The 25,955-nt window shown below is 34.5% G+C and overlaps 1 protein-coding gene across 1 annotated transcript in view; it reads right to left on the reverse strand.

Moving 5' to 3' along the window:
• The window catches only part of MDGA2 (MAM domain containing glycosylphosphatidylinositol anchor 2), an 858,520-nt gene that overhangs the window by 203,384 nt on the left and 629,181 nt on the right, over nucleotides 1–25,955 (reverse strand). The window contains exon 7 of the mRNA XM_043556078.1: nucleotides 14,317–14,646. Within this exon, the coding sequence (XP_043412013.1) occupies nucleotides 14,317–14,646 (330 nt within the window). The remainder of the gene's footprint in view (nucleotides 1–14,316; nucleotides 14,647–25,955) is intronic.

Here is a 25,955-nt window from a genome sequence, read left to right on the forward strand (position 1 = left end):
TGATCATGTTAATTATGTGATTGCTTTTCTGTGGATGAAGGAATTCTAAATTAAAAGGATGATAAACTATAAATTATATATCAAATGCATCTTATGAAAGCATAGCAAAAGAAAGATGCTTTAAAGCAATCCACGATTTATTTTATTTTCTAGAGCAACTGTTGCTCACAGTAGTAAACTCTTCAATGTGAAATGGCTAGAAAAATCAATTTGCTTCTATAATAAAAAGGCCATTTGTCTACTTGTAGAATCCATGTGACATTGTTAGGCCCCTTGTAAATGATCACGCTGCACAATGCCTGTGGTTTACAAATTCCCTAATTACACCACTGATTGTGTATCACTGAATATGCCTTATCCTGTGGAAATAGACACTACTACCATTTTAATAAACATTTTGACATAAAATGAAGCTGGCTCTTTCACACTTTGTCAAGAGCAAGATGAAACAACCAGTGAACACAATGTTCCATCAACAGATCAAGGCCACATGTTCTTTACAGCAAATGAGGCTTAATTAACAGATCTGTTAGTAGGTAACTAACTGGTCAATTAAAAAATAGGTTTCTTTTTTATTACACATGAACACTTTATTAACAAATATTCTCCCAATGAATGATTGCACTTTATGGTCCCTTCTGCCAGTCTGCAGAAGTATAGAATGATACAATAAAAATATGAGCCCAATTTTAAAACCAAATAAAAACTCATATAATGCCATTGATTGGAATGAGACATAACTTGTTCTGAGCTCATATATGAGTGTGAATAGAGTACCATATTATTAATATGGTTTTACATTGCATTTTATTCCTAAGCAAGGATATTTCTGCTTAAATGTCAACTAAATATATTTTGTTTACAAGTATTATTTAGACAGACTCGGTAAAAGTGGACTACTTATGTTTCATTTACAGTGGACTGTAATTCACACGAAATCCATTTTAGATGCAGACATTTGAACTGCCTGTCATTTTATTTTTTCTACTTCACATATTTAAATTACCAGTATATTTCATATTGTGCACAACAGCCTTTCTTTAAAGTGCAATGATATGCTTCACATTTCACATCTTTTTAATCTAGTCATCACTGATGGAAGATCTCTAAACTTGGGGAAATTCTGACTTATTTACCTGTCATGTACTTGAGGGGAGTCCAGCATTCTCAATTCTTCAATTTCCCTGCAAATCACTGCCATGTCCCCTTTTCTAAAGCTTTCAGTCCTGGTTCTAAACGGCCTCTTAGGTTGACTTTCACCAACAGGTCTTCTTAGGCGCCAATTGTTTAGTCAAAGATGAATGAAAGGCAAACACATTATGATTTGAAAATTCTGAAATGAATTCAATCATTGAAAATACATTTCTCACAGTTTATCTCTGGAGTCTGAAATCTCATTTCGTGAGCTCATTCTATTCAGAGGGTATGTGTTTTATATAAAAGGCAGCCATAAGTGACCTCTGTTCAACACCTTACTGTGCTACTTAGAAACTCTGAGGCCTAGTAAAGTTACTTATGCTTTCTAAAGCTCAAGTTTCTCATCTGTAAAATGGATATAATCACAGCAGTACGTACTTCAAGGGGTGTTCTAAGGATTCAATGAAGTACTAATTTTAAAGTATTTAGCCCAGCAACTAGAATATAATAAAAACTCCAAACATCATAGATTATTACTTCTTGTAAGTAGGTATTCTATGTTATGTGGTCTATAATTTACTTTTAATCTTCCACATATGGTAATGTTTTGTTTATTCTATTTTGTGTAGTTATATATATATGTGCACTCTCTAAGCTGCATGCTTGCATTTCATGCATTTTTCTGCTTTTATTAAGCTGCAATATAATTTAAAAAAAAATGCTTCACTATAAACAATGTGATTTATGTTTATATGCTGTAAGTTTTAATGTATATTCTAGGGGTATGGTTATTTAAACTATGCCACTCAACCCCAGGTGTGGTTAAAGTAGTATTTTAAATACCCAAACCCTGGGTCCACTCTTCTCAGGAAGCTAGGATAAGTATAACGATGTTGAGCTGCACTAGAGGATTTTTAACCTAGCATAACATTGAAAGTGGTCTTCTTTGGTGACATGAATACTGTTTAAGCTGTGCGCCTTGGTTAGAATAAGATAAGGCCTCACTCTGCTTTTGTGAGTGGAATATAAGACTGGTAAATGGAACCTAACATCCTACCACTCTTTGGAGTGGTGTTCTCAGAGGAGGAGAGAAAGGTTTGTTCCATCATCAACAGAGGGCATGGCATATGATCCAACCAGGTTACCTGAATCTCTTTTGGAATATTTTAAGACCTCCTTTAGTGACCCTTTCATGCAAGGCCCTTGTCAAATTCAGAATCACTTAGATAGTAAAGGGAAATAGCCATTTAATGTAAGGTGATATGACATTTTATAGCATGCTGCAAAGTCTTATACTGGACTTTGCATCTGAGATTGTAAGCTTAATTCATAATGTGGCTATAGGAACTAAGAAAGTACCTAAGCTTTGGGGTCCATTTCCCTCTCTATAAAATGAAACGTATTAGGTAATCTATAAATGGCCTCAATATTTAAAAACTATGCCAATAAATGAGACATTTAGAAATCTTTTAAAAACGTTTTACAAAGTAGGTGTCTGGGAACCTACCCCAATCATCTTTTATTTTAAAACTAGATATTCAAAATTCATAAATTTTCCAAAATCATATCACCAAAATTCCAGTTGTAATGATTTTCTAAATGTATTTAATCTCTTTCCTAACCTCACTGATATGCCACAATGAAGGATGAAAAATTAAGACTGAAAATTAATAAGGTCCTTTTACTAAAAAAAAATATATTCCTTTGTAAGCATATTCTTTGGGGAAAGTTCTTTGCATTAACGGTAGTTCTAATTTCTATTTTGGAGCTCTTAAAAGAGATAGCTTTGATTTAAGACATTCTAATATGTAAAATGAAACCTACATGGTACACACAAGTTAACTCACTATACTAATTGTTCTAGCAGACGCTAGAAGATCTAGGATTCTAGAGTATCTGCTTGAACAAGAGCAAAATGATGATCAAACTATTAGTCTATGGATCTAGTCTCCACGGCTACTTCTATTCATTTCTCTGTTCCTCACCTGATAATGGTAGATTGGTAGTGTCACCTGCAAACACAAAATTATGAAGTGTGGTCATAATCACATAAATAGTAAATATAATGTTATTTCCCATAACTCTATCCTCTTCTCTAAGCAAAAGATCCAGAGTAAGTTTTTATATCATAGCTTTAAATAATACACCCTAGCCTATATTCTATTCTTAAGCATAAATTTGATGGAGAAATTTATTGTTCATCAATTAATGGATAGACTGTCATCTTTAACTCTAGTAACCAAATTATTGATAGTTATTATAATTTTAAATGCAAATTATGAAACTAATAGTGGTTAGTCCTCATAAGATTAGGTAAACCTATATTTAGTCATTTAAAATTCAAATAGTTCCTATGCCCTCATTGCTTGCATTTATAAAAGGATGAAGAGTATAGGAAGCATAAATTGGGTATTCTTTCCTATTTCCCATTGATCTGTTCTTATCTTACTTGTTCTTATCTTAATGCAATCCAGGAATTTCAAAAAGTGTTTAACTCTGCCAAGTGAAGAAAATATTCAACACAAGACATGGTAATTTTACAGTAGCTAAATTAGCCACTGTTAAACTATAACCTGTAAGGTAGAAACTTTGTTTTGGTATTTGTGGGGTGGGGGGGAAAGCATATTTTAAGATGAATAACAGGGAAACCTATAAATCCAATGTTACTTCCATAATTACAGATATTCAAATTTATGTGAGAAAATTCTAATTACAAACATGATTAAAGTTTATTGAACTATTATAGAAAATACAGAATTTTTGCATTTATGCCCTCCCAAAATATAAGTAGCAAAAACATTAATACAATTCATGCTTTTCGAAACAACTTGTAACTTACTGATAAGGCTAACTAAACGCATTTTAAATATTCCATATCTCATTGCAACTGATCTCATTGCAAAGAGAATTAGTGTAATTGTTACTTTTTGTAAATCTCTCTCTCTCTCTCTCTCTCTCTCTTCCCCTCTATTCCACTCACCCTCTCTCCCTTAATTCACAATCCTTTCATTAGGAGAAAGATAAGAGCTGCTTCCATTGTCAAAATTCATGCATCAATATTAAAGTACCTGGGACAAACAAAATCTTTCACATGCCTCTTCATGCTGATGAAGAGATATTAAAGGTCCTACAGATGCTATAAATACATAAGTTTTCCCCGGGGTATTCCTTCTTCCACACAAATTGAGGAGCTCTTTTTCCTTATGTCCATTTTTTTAATTTTCTTTATGATTCTTTGCTTTTTTCCACCATTTCCTTGGATATATTTTACCTTTGTTTCATATTCTCTTCGTGGACAAGTTCATCCACTTCTAATTAATGCAACTGCTTGTGAAATCCATGTTCTACTTGTGACCTTTCTTTTGGTCATCAAACTTGATTCTCTAATTGGTAACCAGAAACTCAAGGATGTTGTCCAACCTTTCAGCTATAAATGATCCTAAATCAGTTTGTCCTCTCAAACGTCTCCTACAACCTAAAGTCTCTCACTCAGAAGGTGGCATTGCCATGTTCTAAGCAGCTGGAGTATAACATTTTGGAAGCATAAATTAACAATATACTTTGGAAGGGACTAAAGAATTTATCTAAGCAAACAGTTGACAACTATGTGTTGTTAATACCATTTGTGCATGAATTTGGATCAGAATTGTTGCCCAAATATCATCTTACATAGAAGTCCTAATATAAGAGAGATATATGCTTATCTCTGATTGAAATTGAAAAGAAAGGGGGGGGGTTATAAAACTTCCAGCTGGTTATTTACTGTCTCTCTCCAGTTCAGTAGCCCTTGAAAATATTTCCCCCAAATCCCTAGTTATCATTAGAACACCATTTAAAACCAGTTACCCACTTGATTCCTTTATTCTACAGATGAAAAATCTTGAGGTCCAGACAGACCCATGGTCATAAAGCTATTAAGTGGTAAATATGGGCCTGGACCAAGTCCATAACTTTGTTCTAACATCAGTCAGGCTTTCTCCCTCTCTCTCTCTCTCTTAATTTTTTTTTTACCTCTCTCTCTCTTTTAAAACTTTATTTATTTAAATTCAAATTAGTTAATATACAGTGTAGTACTGGTTTCAGGGGTAGAATTAGTGATTTATCACTTGCATATACCACCCAGTGCTCATCCCAACAAGTGCCCTCCTTAATGTCTATCACCCATTTAGCCCATCCCCCTACCCAACACCCCACCAGCAACTCTCAGTTTGCTCTCTGTATTTAAGAATCCCTTATGGTTTGTCTCGCTCTCTGTTTTTATCTTATTTCCTGATGCCAGTCAGACTCTCTCTTAAGCTGACTTGAGAGTATTGGTCACTGACTAAATTGTCCCTTAACAGGAGAGGTTATAAGTGCTCCCCAGAGCCTCATCTGATTCTTATTAATTTCTTCAGCTGAAGAAATAGCCCCTCCCCTCCCCCACTCCAAAATGAGGGTGTTTTGTCTTGCTTTAATGTTCTTTTTTTCCCACTCTATTTCTTTAATCTCTTCCTTAAAAATATTCCAAAGCTATAGTGGAGAGATAAGGAATCTAAGATGCAAAGAGGTTTTATTGACTTCTCAGATGACATTCATGAGTGACATTAATATTCACATCCATGAAGGACTGCCTAGCCCCACTGCCTTTTTGCTTCTTAATAAAATTTTTCTGTTTTCTCTCTCACATTATCTCTAAATGAAACTATTTTATATCTCCACCATTCTTCCTCTAATTGTCTCTTTTTGGAACTCTGAGGATTCATCCAATGAATAGCCTCCCCCCCTCCCCAAATACCAATCTGATCATACTCACCCCTTGATAAAGTTCTTTTGGTTATTCTTGCTTGAGTGAATGAGATCTAATTATATGCATTTTCTTCTAAGATCTAGGGGCATACAATCCTCATTCTTAATCCAGTTCAGATGCCACCTGTTCCATAGAACTCTTGATGACCAGATTCAATCATTTCATTCTATGTTTCTATATTTCTCTGATAGCTTGTGAAGCAACTCTAGACTTCATCTGTTATTAAGGTTTTCAAGTGTATTCTCACTATGATATACAATTAATTATGAATTATACCCTATTTGTTTTTATTTCTTCCATACCTCCTTTCCTACAGTGGTTGTTGAATAAAACTTTTTTTTGGATTGAATATGCACTATGTTTCATGAATTAATTCCAGAATTGCAGGTGACAGCTATACTTAATTTCTCTCTGCTATATTAGAACACTTGGCTTTATTCCTTCTTGCACTGTCAATTAGCTTTGCCTCTCAAATTTAAATTTCCAAGCCTCAATATTCCTCCACTAAGGGCAGTTTCTTTAGGGCTGACAGACTGTGAAATAAAGGTGTTATATACCAGATGGAAGGAAAAAATACCAATGTTGGGAGCTATCAATAGTGTGTACATTTCTTGTGGAGGGTTTCCTGTCTCCATTAAGACGACTTCAGAAGTTTCAGGAGTCTTTTTGTAAAGAACTTTGCCTTATTTTTGTGTAATTTAACAATTTTTCTCTTAGGTCATTCGGCACATTTTAATATGGCACTTGGTAAGACTTCTGAAAGTATCTTTACCTTAAAAACATTCAAGTATGGGGTTCTGACTATTTGAATGGTTGTTATCAAAGACAACACAGAATTGGTCATAAGCTCCAAACACCACAATCCCCATTAAGCTACCTGAAATTAAATGATAATAATAAGAATAATGCAAACAATAATATTTGATATGGACAACTGATATTTTCTCAAACCTACTTAAGAGTGAGTATAGACATCTTTAGAAAATTTTGCTATTTCTGCTATTTTTCTTTTACTATTGAAAACATACAATCTAAATTAAAGCCATATTAGCTATCCAAACACAGATTCCAGACAAGTTGCCTGGCCACTCCAACACTTCCAAATTGTTGCATTTATAGGTCTCCTTTGTAGAAAATCTGCATCAGCCACTGAGCAATACAAGAATTACATAAATGAGCAGAAGAAATAATTCCAAATTATTAAATAATTTTAAAGTTAAAACATTTAATATAAGGAGTAAAACTTATTTTCAAATAGGCAATGTTAAGCATAAAATATTCTTGGTAAACTTTTACATAACTAAATATGAATTTATATAGCCACACCTACCATACAGGCCATCAGTAATACCATCCTTTACTGAAAGCACAAATGAAAAGAATTAGGTATCTCTCTGAGTATGCATAGCCCAATATTTCCTAAGGAATGTTCTGGGTATGTGGTGATTAAACACGGTATTTTGCAGTTCAGTGTCTCTCTGGGAAATTCACTAAGTACAATAGCAATTTAAGGCTCTAAGTACCACAGTAAAGATATATGCTAGCTACATTTAGTTCCAGTCCCAGTGCTGTAAATGAAGAGGAAAGCCTATGAAGAGAAAGTGGGAAAGTCTGTAGAAGAGATAATTCACCAGTTTTTAGAGTGACAGTCTCTTTACTGACACACTGCTCAAAACGCAATGCTTCTTCTTGACCCGTATCAAGGACGGATATAATACCCCTTCCAATAAGCACAAGAGTCAACTGAGAGAGGAAGCTTCAGCATTGAGAGTAAATTCAGTCTGTAAGAACCAGTCCTGCCTGAGGTCAGTGTGAATAGTAGCCAATCAGCCTTTCAGAAAAAAGCACACTGACCCCATAATCAGGAGACTCCAAAGTTCAGTGTATCAAATTTTTTTAAAGTTGTTTTTTTTCATTGTCTCCTCAGCTATTCAAAACAATTTTTTAAATGTAGAAACAGATAAAAGATAGCTCTAAGAGGTCACAAGCAGAATAGGGATGGCAGCAGAAAATCTTGTGTGTTAGGAAGGAGATTTGAGCTATCTCAAGTAATCTCAGAAGATCTTAATGCATTAATTCTAGAACGTGGACCATCCTAGCAGACAATTATCAGCTTAACCAGGGACCCAATAAGATATACAGATGAATAAGAAATAGAGAAAGGCTGAGATATCACCTCAGTCTATAGAAAATATATTAATATTTGTATAGACAAATAGCAGTTATTTGTGGGTTTAGCTTAGTTTCCTAGTAAGTCCATAAGAATTCAGCTTTGTTACTATTTTAAGTTCCAACAATCTAGGTTACATTTTAGCACAATATGGCCTGAGGCAAAATATGGCCCACAACCTGTTTTTTATAAATAAAGTTTTATTAGGACATAGTCATGCCCACTGTATGTGGAAACTTTCCTACTACAACAGCAGACTAAGATAGTTGCAACAGAAACCTCATAGCCTACAAAGCTGAAAATATTTACTATTTGGACCTTTCTAGAAAAAGATTGCTGACCTCTGTTCTTCACCATTAATTTGTAGGTCATGGACTGAACTTCATAATTTTGGAGTAAAGGAAGAAAATGAATTTTTCTGGGTCTAGTAACTGAGTAAGTGATTACATAACTTTTCACTGCATGGAAGTTTCCTCTTATCAAAGCATTGTCAGATCTTACATGCATTGGTTTTATTTATGATTTCCTCTTACATGAAAGGGTCTATCTTTCACTACAGTCATTCTATAGAACTTCAGTTTTAATCAGCAGAATTTCATGCGTTTCTATTATTCTTTAACTGAAAAAGGGCAAAGAAGCAAATTAATGAACAGGGCTTAATCATTTTTCTGTTGCCTTCCAGCTCATTAGCTATTCTTATTAGTTGTGTATTATATCCCCGTGTTATCAAGAGCATTTAATTTCACAGGTGTGAATGCTTGTACAAACATTTGTTAACCATCATATTTATAGTAGCCAGTCAGGTAGTCAGCAGCGAAGCTAAAATTTCAAAATTATTTTCTCAGTTGGTCAGCTCTGTGTGCCTATGCTTATGGTTTAATCCTCTAAATCTTGCTCAATTTTCTGCTATACAAAATGCTCATGGATTCTAACAAGGGAGGAGAAAATCATCAACTCTGTTTTGAGTCTTCTGCTCTATTTGCCCACCAGATGTCTCACCACGGGAATTCCACAGATCGCCAGTCTCACTGTTTATATTTTCTAGCATGATGTAGATGCTTCTGAGTTTCCTATAAACCTACACGTTTGTCAGGTCATGCAAAGAAGTACATGCAAACTAATAGTACCTAAGGACTTTACCTCAGAACGACCCTGGAGGAAGCAATGGAGTAATTCTCAGCAAGCCTTCTGAAAATTAAATAGTTACGGTAACAATTATATTTTAAAATGAATAACAATCAGGTGAAAAGATTTTAAGAGTTGGTTTAACTATTGCTGGGATTTTAGGCTAAAATTCACATGCTTTTTTCAGCAAGTATGGGGAAGATTTTCATTTTACAAAATTGAACTGTAACAATGAAAATTTCAGTATATTTACTTTTAACTGATAAATTTATAATTACTACAATGTGTTTTTTAAAGCTATCTACTAGATAAAATATAGCTTCCATAATGATAGCAATAAAATTGAAATAAACCAATACAACTTATCTTAATATCAATTACTATCAATCCTATAGTAAAAGCAGAACATGAAGAATCATGTAATATTTCCAGGACTTTCTTCATCCTGTATATTTTGCCAGCTGTACCCTCCTCCCTCCACTATCCCTATCACAATGCCATTTCTATCAAGATTTAACTCAAATGTCATTTTCCTCTGAAACTTTCCTGGGCTAATATTAAAGAAAGCATTCACAGTTCCTACAGAAATATGATCAAATTTAAGTACAGCTTCCTTCCCACTATAAACTCTGCCTAATTTCTAAGTCACCTGATAACTAAGTAATATGAAAACTTAGATTGTAAGGTCCCTAAGGAAAAGGCCCATTTGTCCATCACCATATGACATGGAGCCAGATGCAGAACAATAACAGTAGAAGAATCTGCAAGAAACATGGAATTATTATTATTATCATTATTATTATTATTACTATTATTATTAGAATGAGAGAGAAAACATGAGTGGGGGAAAGGGGCAAAAGGAGAGAGAGAATCTTTATCAGGTTCCATGCTCAGCACAGAGCCCATCACAGGGCCCAATCACATGATCATGGGATCATGACTTGAGCCGAAATCAAGAATTGGACATTCAACCAACTGAGCCACCCAGGTGCCCCAGAAACATGAATTTTAAATAGACAAAACAAATGCAATAAAACAATCTGAATGCTTGCAGAGTCAGAATGAAAGTAGCTACTAATAATGAATTAATGTGAAAATAAGACAATCTATCATCATATATCACAGTTTTTATTATTCAATCAAATGCATGAGGCAAACTCCAAAATAAATACATGTAGCCTTTCTCTTCATTTTTTTTAAATCAAATCATTATCTTTTTAAAATATTAATAATTCTGTAAACTAGGATTTACCTTCCTGAGATATTTTATATTTCAGTTTTAAAAGTCCTCAAAAGCATATCTAGAGATGTGGCTTTCATTAAAAAAAAAAATGCTTTTCTAACTATATTAGGCAGAATTGCCTTATGGTACCTCATCCAAAGCTTAGTAAAGTTAATATATGTCTCTTAAACACAGTAAGTGATAACTCAGGCCTAAGTGTAAGATTTTTATGAAAAACAAAAGATTTAGAGGTTTTTTTTAAGTTTAAGATGTCACCCTAAATAGCTTACATTTAACATATAGAAAACATCTAGCACATAAGAAAATCACGACCACTTGGTCAATCCTAAATTCCCTGAAATAGTAATAATATAACTAGCAAAATCCAGAACCTAAGAGGTCCCCACATATTTACTTAAATATTAACAGCAATTTCCTCCTCTTTGACTTCACTCGCCCGATTGTGGAAATTTCCTTTGAATCCTCCCGTGTGGTTCATAGAATTAATGTAGTCCAAGATTTTCCTCCATGTTACAGCTTGTTCATTCTCACTGTTCAAATTCTACCCCCAGGAATACCTCTATATTTCATCCTAAAGCATTGCTTTAAGTGGAGTCTTCTACTATGTGAGGATAAAAATAGTATTTTCAGTACCCATTGAATCACATAATCTCAGATCTGCAGATCTTTATAATGTAATCCGGTATTCCGTTCTATTGTAATCAAAATAGAGCATGAAAACAAGTTTTGGCATAAAGACAGAATATGCGATTGCCTCCAGTAAGTGACTCATGCTTTAGATTAAACTTCATCTTCTTCAGGCCTTTCTATCAAAGTTCAATCCCCTGTGCATGTCAGTACCATGCCAGCCACACTCACAAGGATCCTGTGCTTAAATTAATGCTTCGATGTTGTTACCGTGAAATTCTCAGCAAGTTCTGAACACGGGATCTGCTTTATATTTCCGCAGGACACCATAAATTATGGAGCCATTCCTGCCCTTAATAGTGATAACACCTCAAATCACAGTATACATTGGCGTACTGAATAATGTTTCTTAAAGACAGTAGGAAATTATAAGGGAAGGGAGAGAGACACAAAATGCCTAACTCAGAGTAATAAGAGAAAAGAAAACCTAAAAAGGAAAGCTATGGGCACAAATTAGCTCATTTCTTTATCTAGTAATTATTTTTTGGGGGGGGGGCCTGGATGGCTCAGTTGGTTGAGTGTCTGACTCTGGATTTCAGCTCAGGTCAGGAACCCAGGGTCATGGGATCAAGCCCTGCATCAGGTTTCAGACTGAGTATGGAGCCTGCTTACGATTAAGATTCTTTTTCTCTCTCCTTTTGCTCCTTTCCCCTGCTCAATATAAATAAATAAATAAGTAAACAAATAAGTAAACAAGTAAATAAATAAATAATAAATAAAATTACTTTTTGAGTACCTACGATGTACTATGTATTGCTCCAGATGCTGATATTATAATAACAAGCAGTACAGACAAAGGCCTGGACTACATGGAGCTTCCACTCTAAGGAGGAGACAGACAATAACCAGGTCTGTCTGTGATGGGTGGGAGACAGCAAAGGGGAGTGTTTTAAAAGAGGACTTAATATATCTCCTTTTATCTCTAGCATTGTTACATTTGGTAACCAGACCAGATGATAACAGTTTAAGAAATTTTACTTATTATAACTAAACTTTTATTACTAAGAGGCATTTCTAGAATATTTTCTGCTTTTCTGACATTTCTTTTCACTTAGGATTTTTAGAAATTTCATCAATCAATGCTAGTTACCTCTTCTCCTTTTCTCTTACAGCCCATAGTTTGAAATGGGTAATATAAGTAGTATATTTGAAAATGAGTGTCAGGAGCCAGCAGGGTGGTTCAGTCAGTTAAGCATCTGACTCTTGATTTTGGCTCAGGTCACGATTGGACAATTCATAGGTTCAAGCCCTGCATCAGGCTCTGCACTGACAGTGTGTAGCCTGCGTGGTACTGTCTCTCCTTCCCTCTCTCTCTCTCTCTCTCTCTGCTTGGGATTCTCTCCCTCTCATTCTCTCTCTGCCCTTCCCTTGCTTACTCACTCAGGCACACTCTCTCTCTCTCTCCCAAAAATAAATAAACATAAAAAAAAGAGACAAAGAAAATGAATGTCAGAACTAATTTTGTAGATATTATATAATACTCCTTTCTTCTGTCCATTCTACGTTCCCTCTTTTGTCTAAGTTTAATGTTGAATGAACTATGCTACCATCAGACAAGTCTGTTTCGATAGCAGTATTGATTGTTTGGATCTGGGTTTATGTCACTGGTTCCGGAAAAACAACAACAACAACAACAACAACAACAAGCAAACAAAACCACACAAACAAGCAAACAAAAAAAAGCAGTGTTTACAATTTAGTGTAGACCAATTCTGGAAAATCGTCCCTCAAAAATAAGGACAGATAATTCTGGGTCTTACAAAATTGTTCTCACTCTTACAGGAAATAACATTGTGGGATGTCACCTAGCACACTGATGTAGGCAATCAATGGATGTCTGTTGACGGAATGAAAACATAAACAATGATGACTAAGCATATCAACAGCTTTCTATGAGATATCCTAAAATGGTGCTAGCACCGACCTGGAAATAAAGTTCAGATAATAGTTACTATCAAAATAGCTATTATTATCATTTTGCCTAGAAAGTGACTTCTGCCAAAGACAAGTAACTTTCATCCCTCTAACCTCCTTTCACATTAACCGTGGCTGATAAAAATGAAATATCTCTTAGAAATAATGTGGAATGGTGAAAAGTAAGCACATGTGGTCAGCCTGAAGATGGACCTATGTCCCTTAAGGAGTAAAATCAATCCACTGTCCACCGGAATTTAAATCATGAGAAGACACAAAATCACAAGTCAATCTGTTACCACACGAGAGTCAAAATGCCTCCTGACTGGAAAGGAAAAGCCGTTTAAATGTTCTCAAAACAGAGTATGTCTGCTGGCGACATCTGTGCTCTATGTTTTCAACACGTATTATTCACCCTAGAATTATACAAAAATCCTAAATTGAAATTCAGTCTGGTAACAAGCTGGCAAAACAAAGCTACGTTGGTGTCGTCCCCATGCATACTGATTGCAGTTCACAGAATCACAAGGCTTTTTAAAAACATCCTAAGAGGTAAGCTAGCATGTCCTCCCATACCAAAGTCCTATAATTTACCTCATCTACAGATGTATGTTTAGTCGAGAGAAAATTGATAACACTTTCATTTTTAACTTTAAAAGAAGGAATTTCACTCCAGTATATTTTTATATTTAATCGTTCCCACTGTGAAGAGATTCTATCGTAACGTTCTTCAAAAATCACATCGGATTACAAGTTTAACACTTTTATCATTGGTTTGAATTGGTGGAAAATGCATTTCTTATAAATCTTGTATTTGAATACTTTCAAATGATCTCTTAGTATTTGCTTCTTAGGACTAAATATTTTGTTTGTTTAACATTTCCAAAATTTGTCTTAACTCTTTAGGAATTTGTTAACTTTATTAATTAATATAATTCTAGGCTCTACAGAGGGCTCCTAGTTAACTTAAGAAAAAAAAAACACCTGTTACTATTTAATCTGGAAGCCTATGCCTATCATAGCCAATGCTATTACTGTTACTCACACTACTTCTGTAAAACCTCCTACAAACCTAAATCAAAACAGAAGTAACAATGTCTTTTAACGTGATATTTATTAGACATTCAGAATGTTAGAACTGTGGTTTTAGGAAACGGAAATAAGAATGTTCTTAGCTTGACTGAAGACTATTTTGTCTGCTACACATAAAGAAATCAATGCAAACATCTTCTGCATCACAAATATGCTTCTTACCTGTGCTGCTGGATATATTAACATCAATACTGATATCAGATATTCCTCCTCCCTTCAGAGATGCTACACATGTGTATGTCCCAAAATCCGTGAATTTTAAATCAATGATGTCCAAGTTTGTCGTTCCCGGGGAAACATCCGGATCAGTCTGCGTAATAACCATCCGCTCAGAACTTCTCAATGGACGACCATTTTTAAACCAACTAAATGTTAACTCCTCAGAAGGAACAGCTTCTACTTGGCAAGATATTTTCACCTCACGCCCAATCTGGATGTTGTCATCTTTGTGATAAGGATCTGGTGTGATCCAAAATCGTCCTTTTTTTAATGCTAAAACATAAAAATTCCATAAGTAGTTAGTGTTACTTCCATAATATTAAGGATTCATTCACTCTAGGTAATCATCTCTGGGCTGAAATAAAGTAAAACAAAATAAAATAAAGTGTATATATGTTTCTTTGTTGTGTGCATGTCAAAAACCTCATTTAGGAAACCTGGAAACAGGCTGAAGATCTAAGTCACTTAGAGATTCTAAACACTGATTTTTGTAAATTAGATAATATTTTCCAGTGATATAAAAGATGCTTTGTCTATATATGATACTTAAAAATTGTTGCCAATGAATTTTGAACACACGATGTAACTTGTTTTGTATAAAATCATTTAGGTATTAGACTTAAAAATAACAATATGGATCATAAGCCCAATTCAATACCTGTGCCACCCTTTAATTATGGTGCAATTTCACAGATGGTGCAATTGCACAAATGTCAGATTAAAGAAAATTCTTCTAAGATTTTATCTACATGCTGACCAAAACTAGTTTGGTAAGAATTGAGTCAGTTCATATTCATAAGGCATTTTCATATATTTAAATAACCTGCACTGAAGAGAATTAAAAAAAAACACATTTGCTATGACTGTTCTATTGCACCATACATAGATGTTTCCAGTTGAATCTGTGTGCTGGCTCATGCAGATGGCCAGAAGAACCTCTTGGCAGATGGTTTGGAAAACATGCTGTGTTTGTATCCTAACAGCAGTGCTTTCTGGGTCTAAGGGCAGTACTGTTCTCTTAACATGTGTCAGCAGTGACAACTACCAGAGACTTTTGGGGGAGCATCTACTGGCCTCCCAAGGGCCCCAGTTCTAAACTTTGAATGATACCATGGGACTCAATATAGAATAGGGTTTGCACATTTATTTATGGCAGTGATTCACAGACATACAATCTTCTCTTTACTAACATCCTACTCATTTCCCTCCCCCTTAATATGACTTAATATCCCTATATGATAAAATGTGGCATATGCACTGAAACATTAATAATCAGAATAAAATATTGTCCATTCACTTTTACCATTAACCATATATAAATGACACTGGCAAAAATGATGTGAATTTAAAAGACCTGCAGATAACAGAGGCCTTCTCATTGCATTGTGGGTGACCTTTCTTGAGTTTAACCTGATTTTTCTTAGTTCATCCCATAAAAGCAAGAAAATACCATGGAAATCTTAGAACTATATAAGAATGCACTAGAAATTAAAAAAAAATTTGCTTTTAATTTTATTTACTAGTCAGCCCCATATATTTTCATCTGCTTTTTTGTTTGCAACTGAGGAGAGATAAATGAATATCAAAAACAATGTTTATATATTTCTTTTTATTCAAGAAAAATTTATAGGGCTCCTTTTCAGGAGTAGGTGCTAGATGAGGCTCTTATTACATGAGATGAACAAAGCAGACATAATCCTTACCCTCATGTACTGGTACAGCATATTTTGTACTCATAGATTATAGTCCAATTTATCCACCTGACACTTAGGATACTCCTGTCTAGAAAAACCACACTCTACATAGATATTAAATGTTATAACTCTGAAGAAATCTGAATCTCAGAGTATCCTTTAAAATATTGTTCAGAAAAGGCACAAATCTTCATTCTTAATGAAAACACCAAAAAACAAATATTTAAATCACATTCTCATACCATTGTTTGTTACATTTTTCCACAAATAAAATGCTAACAATTATTTATTTATTGCTAACAATGTCTTTATCAGTATATGACTGTAGGATGAAATTAAGAGAAATTATGTCATTCTATTACCCAGAGTGTGTGTGTGTGTGTGTGTGTGTGTATACAATTATATTTTAACAGGCACTGAAATACAACTTTGTGGCTAGAAAGGAAAATGTGCTGAAAATGCCTATATTTGGTATATAACTTGTGCACACATATTTCAAATATAATTAAAGTTCTATAGCACAAAGTAAATTGTACCCTACAATAGTTTTTCTTTTTTTAAGAGTCCCCAAAAATTAGTATGTCAAGGAGCATTTACTTTTGTCAGCACCATAATATTTAAATGAGTTTACTTTCATTTGGTAAGAATTTTCCTGATTCTGTTTCTACAGAAAAAATGATAAACCTAAATAAAATTTTTAAACAGACAATTCTTAATTTTAGAAGTTTAAGTATATATATTAATTTATTAATAGCTTCATATGGACGCACATTGAGAATAAATTTCATTCCAAAATTATTAGGGTGGCCATATATAAACACAACAAAAACTTCTGATGTGTTGGTGATTAATATTTATTTACTAGGCAGTTACTGTTAGGTCTGCTCTCTGCTTAGTGACATAGTAAATGGATACCACCACTGAGAGAGCTGCAAGTACATCAGATTTGTTAGATTTAAACAACAAAACAATTCAAAGCCACTGATTTTTTAAAAACCATAAAATATTTATAATATGTGTTCCAAACTGTTTTATTCATGGAAAATAACTTTTAAAATCTGAAGTATTAAAAATATTAAAGATTTTAACTCTAATAATCAATTAATTACAAAATTCAATAGGTTTGCAACTGTATTTTTTGATAAAAAGCAAAATAATCAAGTGGGCTTTTAAAATGAACTCATTGCCACAAATATTTGTTGTTCTCAGTATGAGGCCACTCTGTGACTTGACCAATGTCAATCACATTAGTCTTCTGAATGACAGATTCTAAAAAGGAAAAGAGGGACAAGTCAGTCTGGCAAGTGAGCTAAAGTTAAGGAATATCAGAATAAGTAGCATGGATCATTTGACTGGAGAGCCATCTCATTGAGTTTGTCTTATGTTACCTCATAACAAAATACCTAGTTTTGCACACAGAACAGAAATGTTCTAAGAGAAAAGAAATAATGTGTATGTGCGTGCGTGCATGTGTGGGAATCCACGAACAAAGATCTCTTGGACCAGTGGCCAGTTAAATTTATTTGACTTTCTAACCTTAGCTCCTCAGAAAACTAAAAGCATGCCTCTGTAAACTAGGCACAGGTACATTAAGATCTTGAAACCTAATTCTAGCTTTTCATTTTTATGTAGTCCAATATGGGCAATCTAATTTTTATGGGTCAAGTGCATCATTTATAAAAATAGGAGGTGATAGTAGTAGGCTTCCTCTGAGACCCATTGTGAGAAATAGCTTATTAGCAATAGTGTAGAGCTTTGAAAATATAAAGTGTTTAATATAGTTAATCAACTGGGAAGCAGGTTCCTTCATTTATAATTAAACACTCTCTTTTTCAGTGAACAATTTACGGTAGTTCATGCAATGTTAATTTAAAGTCATTTCCTGCTAACCAGTTAAGATTTAAATGCTTAAAATCAATCTGCGATTAGTACCAAAGTATAACAAGGATCCAACAGACATAACAAGACTCTATAGAACTAAAGAAATTCTACAGAAAAAGAAAGGAGAAATCCCTTTCCCCAAATGCAATTTCTTAGTCTGACTATTGAAAATCCCCTAACACCAGCCTGAGAGAACATTAGATTTAGCTTAATGTATCATAAATTGTGATGGATGAACCTCAAAAGGTACTTGTTTAGTCTGGCAGTTCATGTAAAGAATTGGCATCAAGCTGAGTCTCTGTTTGGGATAATCAGTTTAGAAACACTGCCATATAACCCATAGCCCCCGTTTTTGTTTTTGTTTTTTTAATATTGTGAGAACTGAATACAAACTTGGCCCACATTCTCTTCTGACAAGTTACTTGTGAGTATATTCTAGATGCACTCACTGAAGTCCCTCTACTCTGAAATTTAAAAAGGTGCCCTGCAAATAAAGGGAAACCGGTGTGTTATAGCAAGGCCACTGCAAAGATCTAGGTGGGCTTGCTGCTTGCCTTTCCCTAGAGTTAAAGTATATTTTTGCCTATGAATGACTACAGCTATGAAGAAGATTTCCATTATATAAAATTAGATTACTTCTTGAGTTTATTTTTGAATGAGAAACCACTGGCTTTGGAGAAGTCTATGCCTGTGGCTTCCAGGAATATAGGCTCAATGCAGATAAAGACAAAGAGGAGGCTATGAGGTTGTATTTTGCCTGTAACTATAAACTTAAAATTATAAAATGTACTGATTGTTTGTCAACTGTTCCACAAGTATACAGCATATAGTAGTTCCAAAAGAAAATATAATTTGTAGATACAGCAAAAATGACACTAAATGAAGTGATACTCAAAATGTTTTAAATTTTGGAGGGACTGGGTGGCTCAATCGGTTGGGTGTCCAACTTTGGCTCAGGTCATGATCTGGCAGTTCACAAGTTCAAGCCCCGTGTCGGGTTCTGTGCTGAAAGCTCAGGGCCTGGAGCCTGCTTTGGATTCTGTGTCTCCCTCTCTCTCTGCCCCTCCCCTCCTCTTTCTCTCTCTTGCTCACTCTCTCTCTCTCTTTCTTAGAAATAAACATTTAAAATTTTTTTTTAAATTTAAAAAAAGTCAAATTTTAATGAGGAAGCACCTCTTTGCAGATATGAAATATCAGGTGTCAGTCTTTTAACCTCTGCTGAGAACATAGCTATTTCACAGGGATGATGAGACACAGAGTGACCACCACCCACTATACTAAGTAGTTAAATTACTTTAAAAATCACAAAGTGTACCAATTCTTATACTATCAGTAGGGTTCTGGACTGCAGGAAAACTGGCAAAATGTTGCTGGGAGAAATGGATCTAGAAATCATTAATAGTGTAGTCAGATAAACAAAATTGATTTTCCATTTCTTTATTTTATATTAAAGACAATAAAAATATTTAAATGGAAAAAGAAGTATTTGCCAGTTTCACATGATGTCAATTGAATAAACAGTTGGAAATAAATTACATCAGCAGAGCAACTTAAGAAATAGTAAATTATAGTGTATATAATCTGTCCTATTATAATTAGATGTCAGTCCTCTTCAACGAGAGTGTGAAAACCTCGGGAGTGGGGCCATGCCTCCTCCCTCATCCTTCTTTATGGTCTCCAAATTTTGAAGCTGGTTCCTTGGTAGAATTGCTATTTAAGAGGTTTTGTCAAATTTAATTAAGTGTGACATTTCAAAGCATTAACTTTACAAATGCCAATCATTTCCATTCAGTCTGATATCTATGTTAACTCTTTTTGTTTGGTAGTCTTGTGTTCTGAGGTAAATCATGGCAGAGGGAATAAGATAGAGAAAGGAGAAGAGATTTGATGTCCTCTAAGGTCCAGGGGTTTTGTTATAGGAGCAGAATAATGCTTGGTGAATAAACAGTATTAATATAGGAATATATGTGAAGAAGAGGATTCTGTACAGAAAAACTCAGGAGACCTCATTCCATCATGGCCAATGACTAGCTAGTTATGTATCCTAGTCATATAATGTGTCAGGGACATGCGCCATCAAATTAACATCTGTTACTCATCCTTTCTTTGTAAGGAGCCTGAATTTCATGCAAAAGGGTTTGTTTACATGCTTTAGAGCTCAGTTGATAATCATTTCTAAGGAAAGATGAAAGAATTAAGAAAACTGACATCTAAGCACATTTATATTAATTGAAACAGTATTTGCCAAAACCTGTTTTAGAAAAAAGTCATTAGGGATCATGTTAAAAGGAAGCAGAACAAATAGTGTTGGGAGATTGACTATATGAATAAGTTTGCTTTCCTGCAGAACTTCCCAGAACTTTGAACATGTTAACACACACTTTGTAATACTCCTAGAGGGGCTTATGGTATTTTTAAAAAACCTTTATTTGTGGAACATCTTTCAGGATCAGTATCTTACAGAATAAAGAGAATCTATCAATTGATGAAAATCACTGAAAAGACTCTAAAATTAGATTTCATTCTTGATGTTTCAGGAATTTCCATTATGCAATCACAAAAGTAATGAGAAGATACAACTCTTTAGTAAAAATAAAATTTAAGATTAAAAAACTAAAGGAGGGGCGCCTGGGTGGCGCAGTTGGTTAAGCGTCCGACATCAGCCAGGTCACGATCTCGCGGACCGTGAGTTCGAGCCCCGCATCGGGCTCTGGGCTGATGGCTCAGAGCCTGGAGCCTGTTTCCGATTCTGTGTCTCCCTCTCTCTCTGCCCCTCCCCCATTCATGCTCTGTCTCTCTCTGTCCCAAAAATAAATAAATTTTGAAAAAAAAATTAAAAAAAAAACTAAAGGAAAGGGAAATATTTTTAAACTCAGATGTACCTACTGGCACATCAAAGTCATAAAACATATTTCAGAGCCATGACATAAACTTATCTGCACCAACAAAGGTGTGTCTCTTTCCTTTCCCAATTAACCAGCATTTTTAAAAATTTAATTTATCAGTTTGTTCCTATCTTGGGAATGCACACTTTGGAATATGCAAATAGCATTGAAAAGGGATTAAGTGTATTAGCTTCTGTACAATGTGCAATTATTGATATAAACTCGTAAGACTCAATCTAGCTCAGATGCTTGCAGAAATAATAATATCTACTTATTTATACATTATGTTGTTACGAAAAAAAGCACGTAAAGTGTTATTATAAGAAGCAGTAAGAGGTGCCTGGAAGCTCAGTCAGTTAAGCTTCCGACTTCAACTCCAGTCATGATCTTGCAGTTTGTGGGTTCAAGCCCCGCATCTGGCTCTGTGCTCACAGCTCAGAGCCTGGATGGAGACTGCTTTGGATTCTGTGTCTCCCTCTCTCTCTGCCCCTCCCCGACTTGTGCTCTGTCTCTCTCTCCTTCAAAAATGAATAAACATTTAGAGAAAAAAAAAAAAAAAAACAACGAAGCAGTAAAGCTTCTAGAAGATGGATACAAGTAGGGAGGTACTTTTTTTGTATATATTATTAGGTATTTGTACATTTACTTCCCTTTATCCAACAATTCCAATTGCCAATCTGTAGTGTGAATAATGCAAGAATGAAAAAAAAAATCATTACATCCATTTCCTGAAAATACTTTAAAATAGCACCCCTGATAATCTGAATGCAGAATTAGATGCTGGAAGGAAGTTGGGGTTCTATTCAATTATGAAGTATCAAGGCTTTATTTATTTTATGAATTTTCTCAAAGCTAATTACTGTAGTTAATCATTCAAGTTGTTTAAGCAAAGTCTGGTTGAATTTTAATTGTCTTTTAAATGTCCTTGCTCAATAAAATAATTGCAGGTAAGTATTTTGAGTAGTAATTAAAGTAAGAAAGGATCTTTTAGATGGGCACAAATTTTCCTTTTTGGTTTAAGCCCTTCTTTGAGAAATGGGAAAAGAAATGGACTAAAATGATATTATCATTATCATTATTATTTTGCCATTGATATCATTTCAGCTCTATCTCAAGGAGAAAATGTATATTGTCCATAAATTATCAAAGTGCCTTTATAATGTCATAAATAAAGACAAATATTTTCATACCGCAGCCACTACATAAATGGTATTTGACACAGCACGACATGTTTGCACCACTTATCTGAATAGGAGAATGTTAGTCAGCACAACTTCCTGCCCTCTGATGTCACAAATTAGCAGGTAGTCTGAATTCACCTTTCCTATCAAATTTAAGAATACCCCTTCACTACGAGAAATAAGAACGTGCCCACAGTAAATTATATTTTTGGTTAGTTTGTAAGGACCCAGGACTAGAAACAGCTATAACATCAACTGCAGCTTTGAAGGGCCTGTGCTAAATATAGTTCTTTTGAAGTCCTTTTGAAAACAGTGCATCCTTAATATTTATGGAATCAATCACGTAGAAGTGAAAACTGGAGGAAAATGATGAAACTAAATGAAACTAAAAATCTTTCTTTACTTTTCTTGTTTTCTTTGTTTTCTGTCTCAAAGTTATGGCCTTTTTCCTTTCCAAACTCATTCTGCCCATCTGGCAGCCTCTCGCACTGAACCCTGATGCCTCGCATTCTTTTGGGTATCCACTTGCTTTTGAAATTTCAATATTTTCTTTTCCATAAGCTATTTACTCTTAGCATAGAAAATTATTTCGGTCACATCAAAACTTAAAACACTTTTTTTTTCTTAATTCTGAAAATCCTTGAAACTATTCATGGCATATTTCTTAAAAAAAAAAAACAACAACACAGTGAAACCCCAGTTACCCCCACTATTCCATCATGTACTGATCTACCTGGGCAGTTCACACACTGGTTTTCACTGGTGCTATTATGGCATCGAAGACTCAAAGGTTAGCAATAGCCTCTTAACAAATTAACTCAATGATTTTTTTCTCCAGGTCTTCTCCATTTTTATATGCACTTATATTTGTACTCCCTATCTTTTTACATTATTGATTTCTTCCTTCTTGAAAATCTCTTTTCTACTGGTGTCTATGACTAGTAAAATATGAGATCATATTTATGAAATAAATAAATCAGTTGGCTTTGCTCATCTGCATCACCACTGTCATGCTATGTTCTCTAGTTCCTTAGTTCATATGTATTTTATCATCCATATATAGTTGTAAAGTCAGTCTTTGTTGGGAAGGAAAGAATTTTTATAAATTATTTTGCCATAATTTTAGACCACGGATATTTTCCTTAATTCATTTTGCTGCCCATGTTTGGGAACATGAGATCATTGTTTGTTTGTTTTTGTTTCTTGTGAAACAAAAGATTGTGACTGGATCTATGCACATTTCAATTTAAAACAACCGCTAAACCATTGATATATATTCTTTCATTTTAATGTTAAAGAGCAAGAAAAATAACCTAGATATATTAAATGACCAAATGAAAAAAATCTGTATTCCTTAGGAATTTCTATAAATGGCCTTAACTACCTTATCTTGCCCTGTAAGAATCTGAAGAGTCAATACCATTGATGAGACCACCTAATTCTGATAATAGACCATAGGACAAGTGCCTGGATTTGTGGGTTAACTTACAGATGACAGGGCTGCTAAAATGAGGTGTGAAAAGACAGGCTCCAATACTAAATAACTTTCATATATGTGTTATAAAGAGAAATGTGTAACATTTACTTTAAAAAAGTACATCTTACTTGCTTTAGAAGTTTTTAAAGCATATTTTAGAAATACATATTATACATATTATAGTTCATTCTCTTTTTTTAATGAGAAAATTGTGGCATATAAGCAAGTAAGGTCAAACGATGGTGGCATAGAAATGTTTTTACATCCCATACAGTTGGTAGTTGGGTTATAAATTGGCTCTGATCTTTACAGGACCAAAGGCAAAGAGGGAAATACTAATTTCATATTTCACAGTTTCTGTGAGTTAAAAATACTCCCACTGCTTACATTAACAAACAAACAAACAAAACTATTCCTGATTCAATATCTGAATGGAATTTATCTTCTGAACTTGTATAAATGAGACCCACAATAAGCAGCATTTGGAACCACATCCCATGATGATCATAACAGTATAATTCAATGACTAGTTGTCAATCTGTCCCTCAAGGTGAGTTAATTATACCAATTTTACATAGGAACCTAAGGAGCACGGTCTAGATGCACAGGTGTTCAAGTTCAAGTCAAAGATAAATCCAAAGATTTGTCTTGGTAACTATTCAGCAAGAATGAATACAAGTTTACATTCTATGACAATGACCCAGGGAGGTTGTCACTGCTGGTCATGGTTGGGGGGTGATGCTATATGTTCAGGGTTATATGAAAATATATACTTTAAGTGTTAACTGACATGGAAGTAAGATTCACATAGTCTTAGAAAGGAGAAAAGCTGACTTAGGAGGCAGTCTCTGTGAACAGGTAGATAATGGGATACCTGTGGATAGGGACAAGATAGGGAGGTCTACATGTGCCAGCATCCAGTGAAAATACTTTAAGAAGTGACACATGCTGAGTGCTTTAAGAAAAAAAAATGGTTCCACAATATCCTCATTTTAAATCAACTGTTGCATTACTTAGAGAGTTGTTGGATATATGCCAGTGCAATGTTAGAACATATTTATCAGACACAATGACTTGTGTATTGAAAAAGTTGATCTGTACTCATTCTCAAAGGAAATTATGAGATGATAAGGCCAGTAGTCTGTTAAAGTTATTACTACTATTGCAAATTAAAACTATTACATCTATAGTTTAGAACAGTAGTTTTCCAAGTGTGGATCCTAGATAAGCAACAAGAGCACAACCTGAGAACCTGTTAGAAAACCAAGTCTTGAGTACTACCTCACACTCAATTGGCAATTCCTGGGGTAAAGCCCCACCTCACACTAAATCTATAATTATTCAGGTAGGACACAGCTATCTGCATTGCAACAAGTCCAACTGTGTGATTCTGATGTATGTTCAAGTTTGAGAACTGCTGTCTTAGGAAACAGTTAGTTATCCTTCCACCCTCCAGAAATGCAGAGCCAGAAGAGAATGAGGCCGGTCATCAGCTTATCCAGAAGGACTGAGTTATTAGAGAACATGCTTAAAAGTGACCACGGTGTATCATTCTTTACTTTACCCGACCCTCAAGGGAGTGTTTATCCTGATTATATTACTTCAAACATTATTAAGGAACAGCTCCTAAATGTATCAATAATAAAATTATTTAAATTGACCTCATACAACTTAACATGTAACTTCCTTTCAACATAGCTCAGGCTTGAAGAAAGTTTCACAAAACCAGTGGTTTCTGTATGTCTTCACAAGCTAATAAAGATATTAAGAGTGATCAATATTAAGTACCTTAAGGTCATCATTCTTTACCTAAGAAATTCTAACTCTCAAAGTATTATGAGTCTAACTAACCTCCATTTAGGCAAAATCTAAAAAAAAAAAAAATCAATCTGTTCAGAATTTGGGATTGAGAAATGCATAGCACATCAGCTTTCATCTGAATGCCAGTGACTTCTTGGAGAGTCAATATAGAGAATAAGTAAATTTGAAGAGTAAATATTCTGGGGTCAGATTATCTGGGTTCTAGTCTGAATTCATCATTTATTAAATGTGACCTTGTGTAATTAACTCAGTCTCCCAATTCTGGAAAGTGGAGATCATAAAATTGAACCATGAAGCTCTGAAAATGTTGATGCCCACACAGAGTAAGCAAATAGTAGATGCCAACTGCTTTCTATTCAGTGTTTCCTGACTCACAATGTATCTATTGTTATGCTTCCCACCAAAGCTACAAAGATGGAAAAGCCTAATAGTGGAGAAAAGCATAGAAATAAATTTTATTTACAGTGCAATAAAGACAAAGACACAGAGTACTAGCTATTACACAAGGGGATACTTTAAAACACATAAACAAAAACAACTAGTTACTGTGGAGAAGGCAGGGAAGGTCTGAGAATTAGGGGAAAAGAGAAGGGTTGTAGATGCTGACAAATCATTCCACAGAGTGGATTCCACCGTAAGTATG

The sequence above is a fragment of the Prionailurus bengalensis genome, chromosome B3 (genome assembly GCF_016509475.1).
Source record: "Prionailurus bengalensis isolate Pbe53 chromosome B3, Fcat_Pben_1.1_paternal_pri, whole genome shotgun sequence".
Classification (NCBI taxonomy): domain Eukaryota; kingdom Metazoa; phylum Chordata; class Mammalia; order Carnivora; family Felidae; genus Prionailurus; species Prionailurus bengalensis.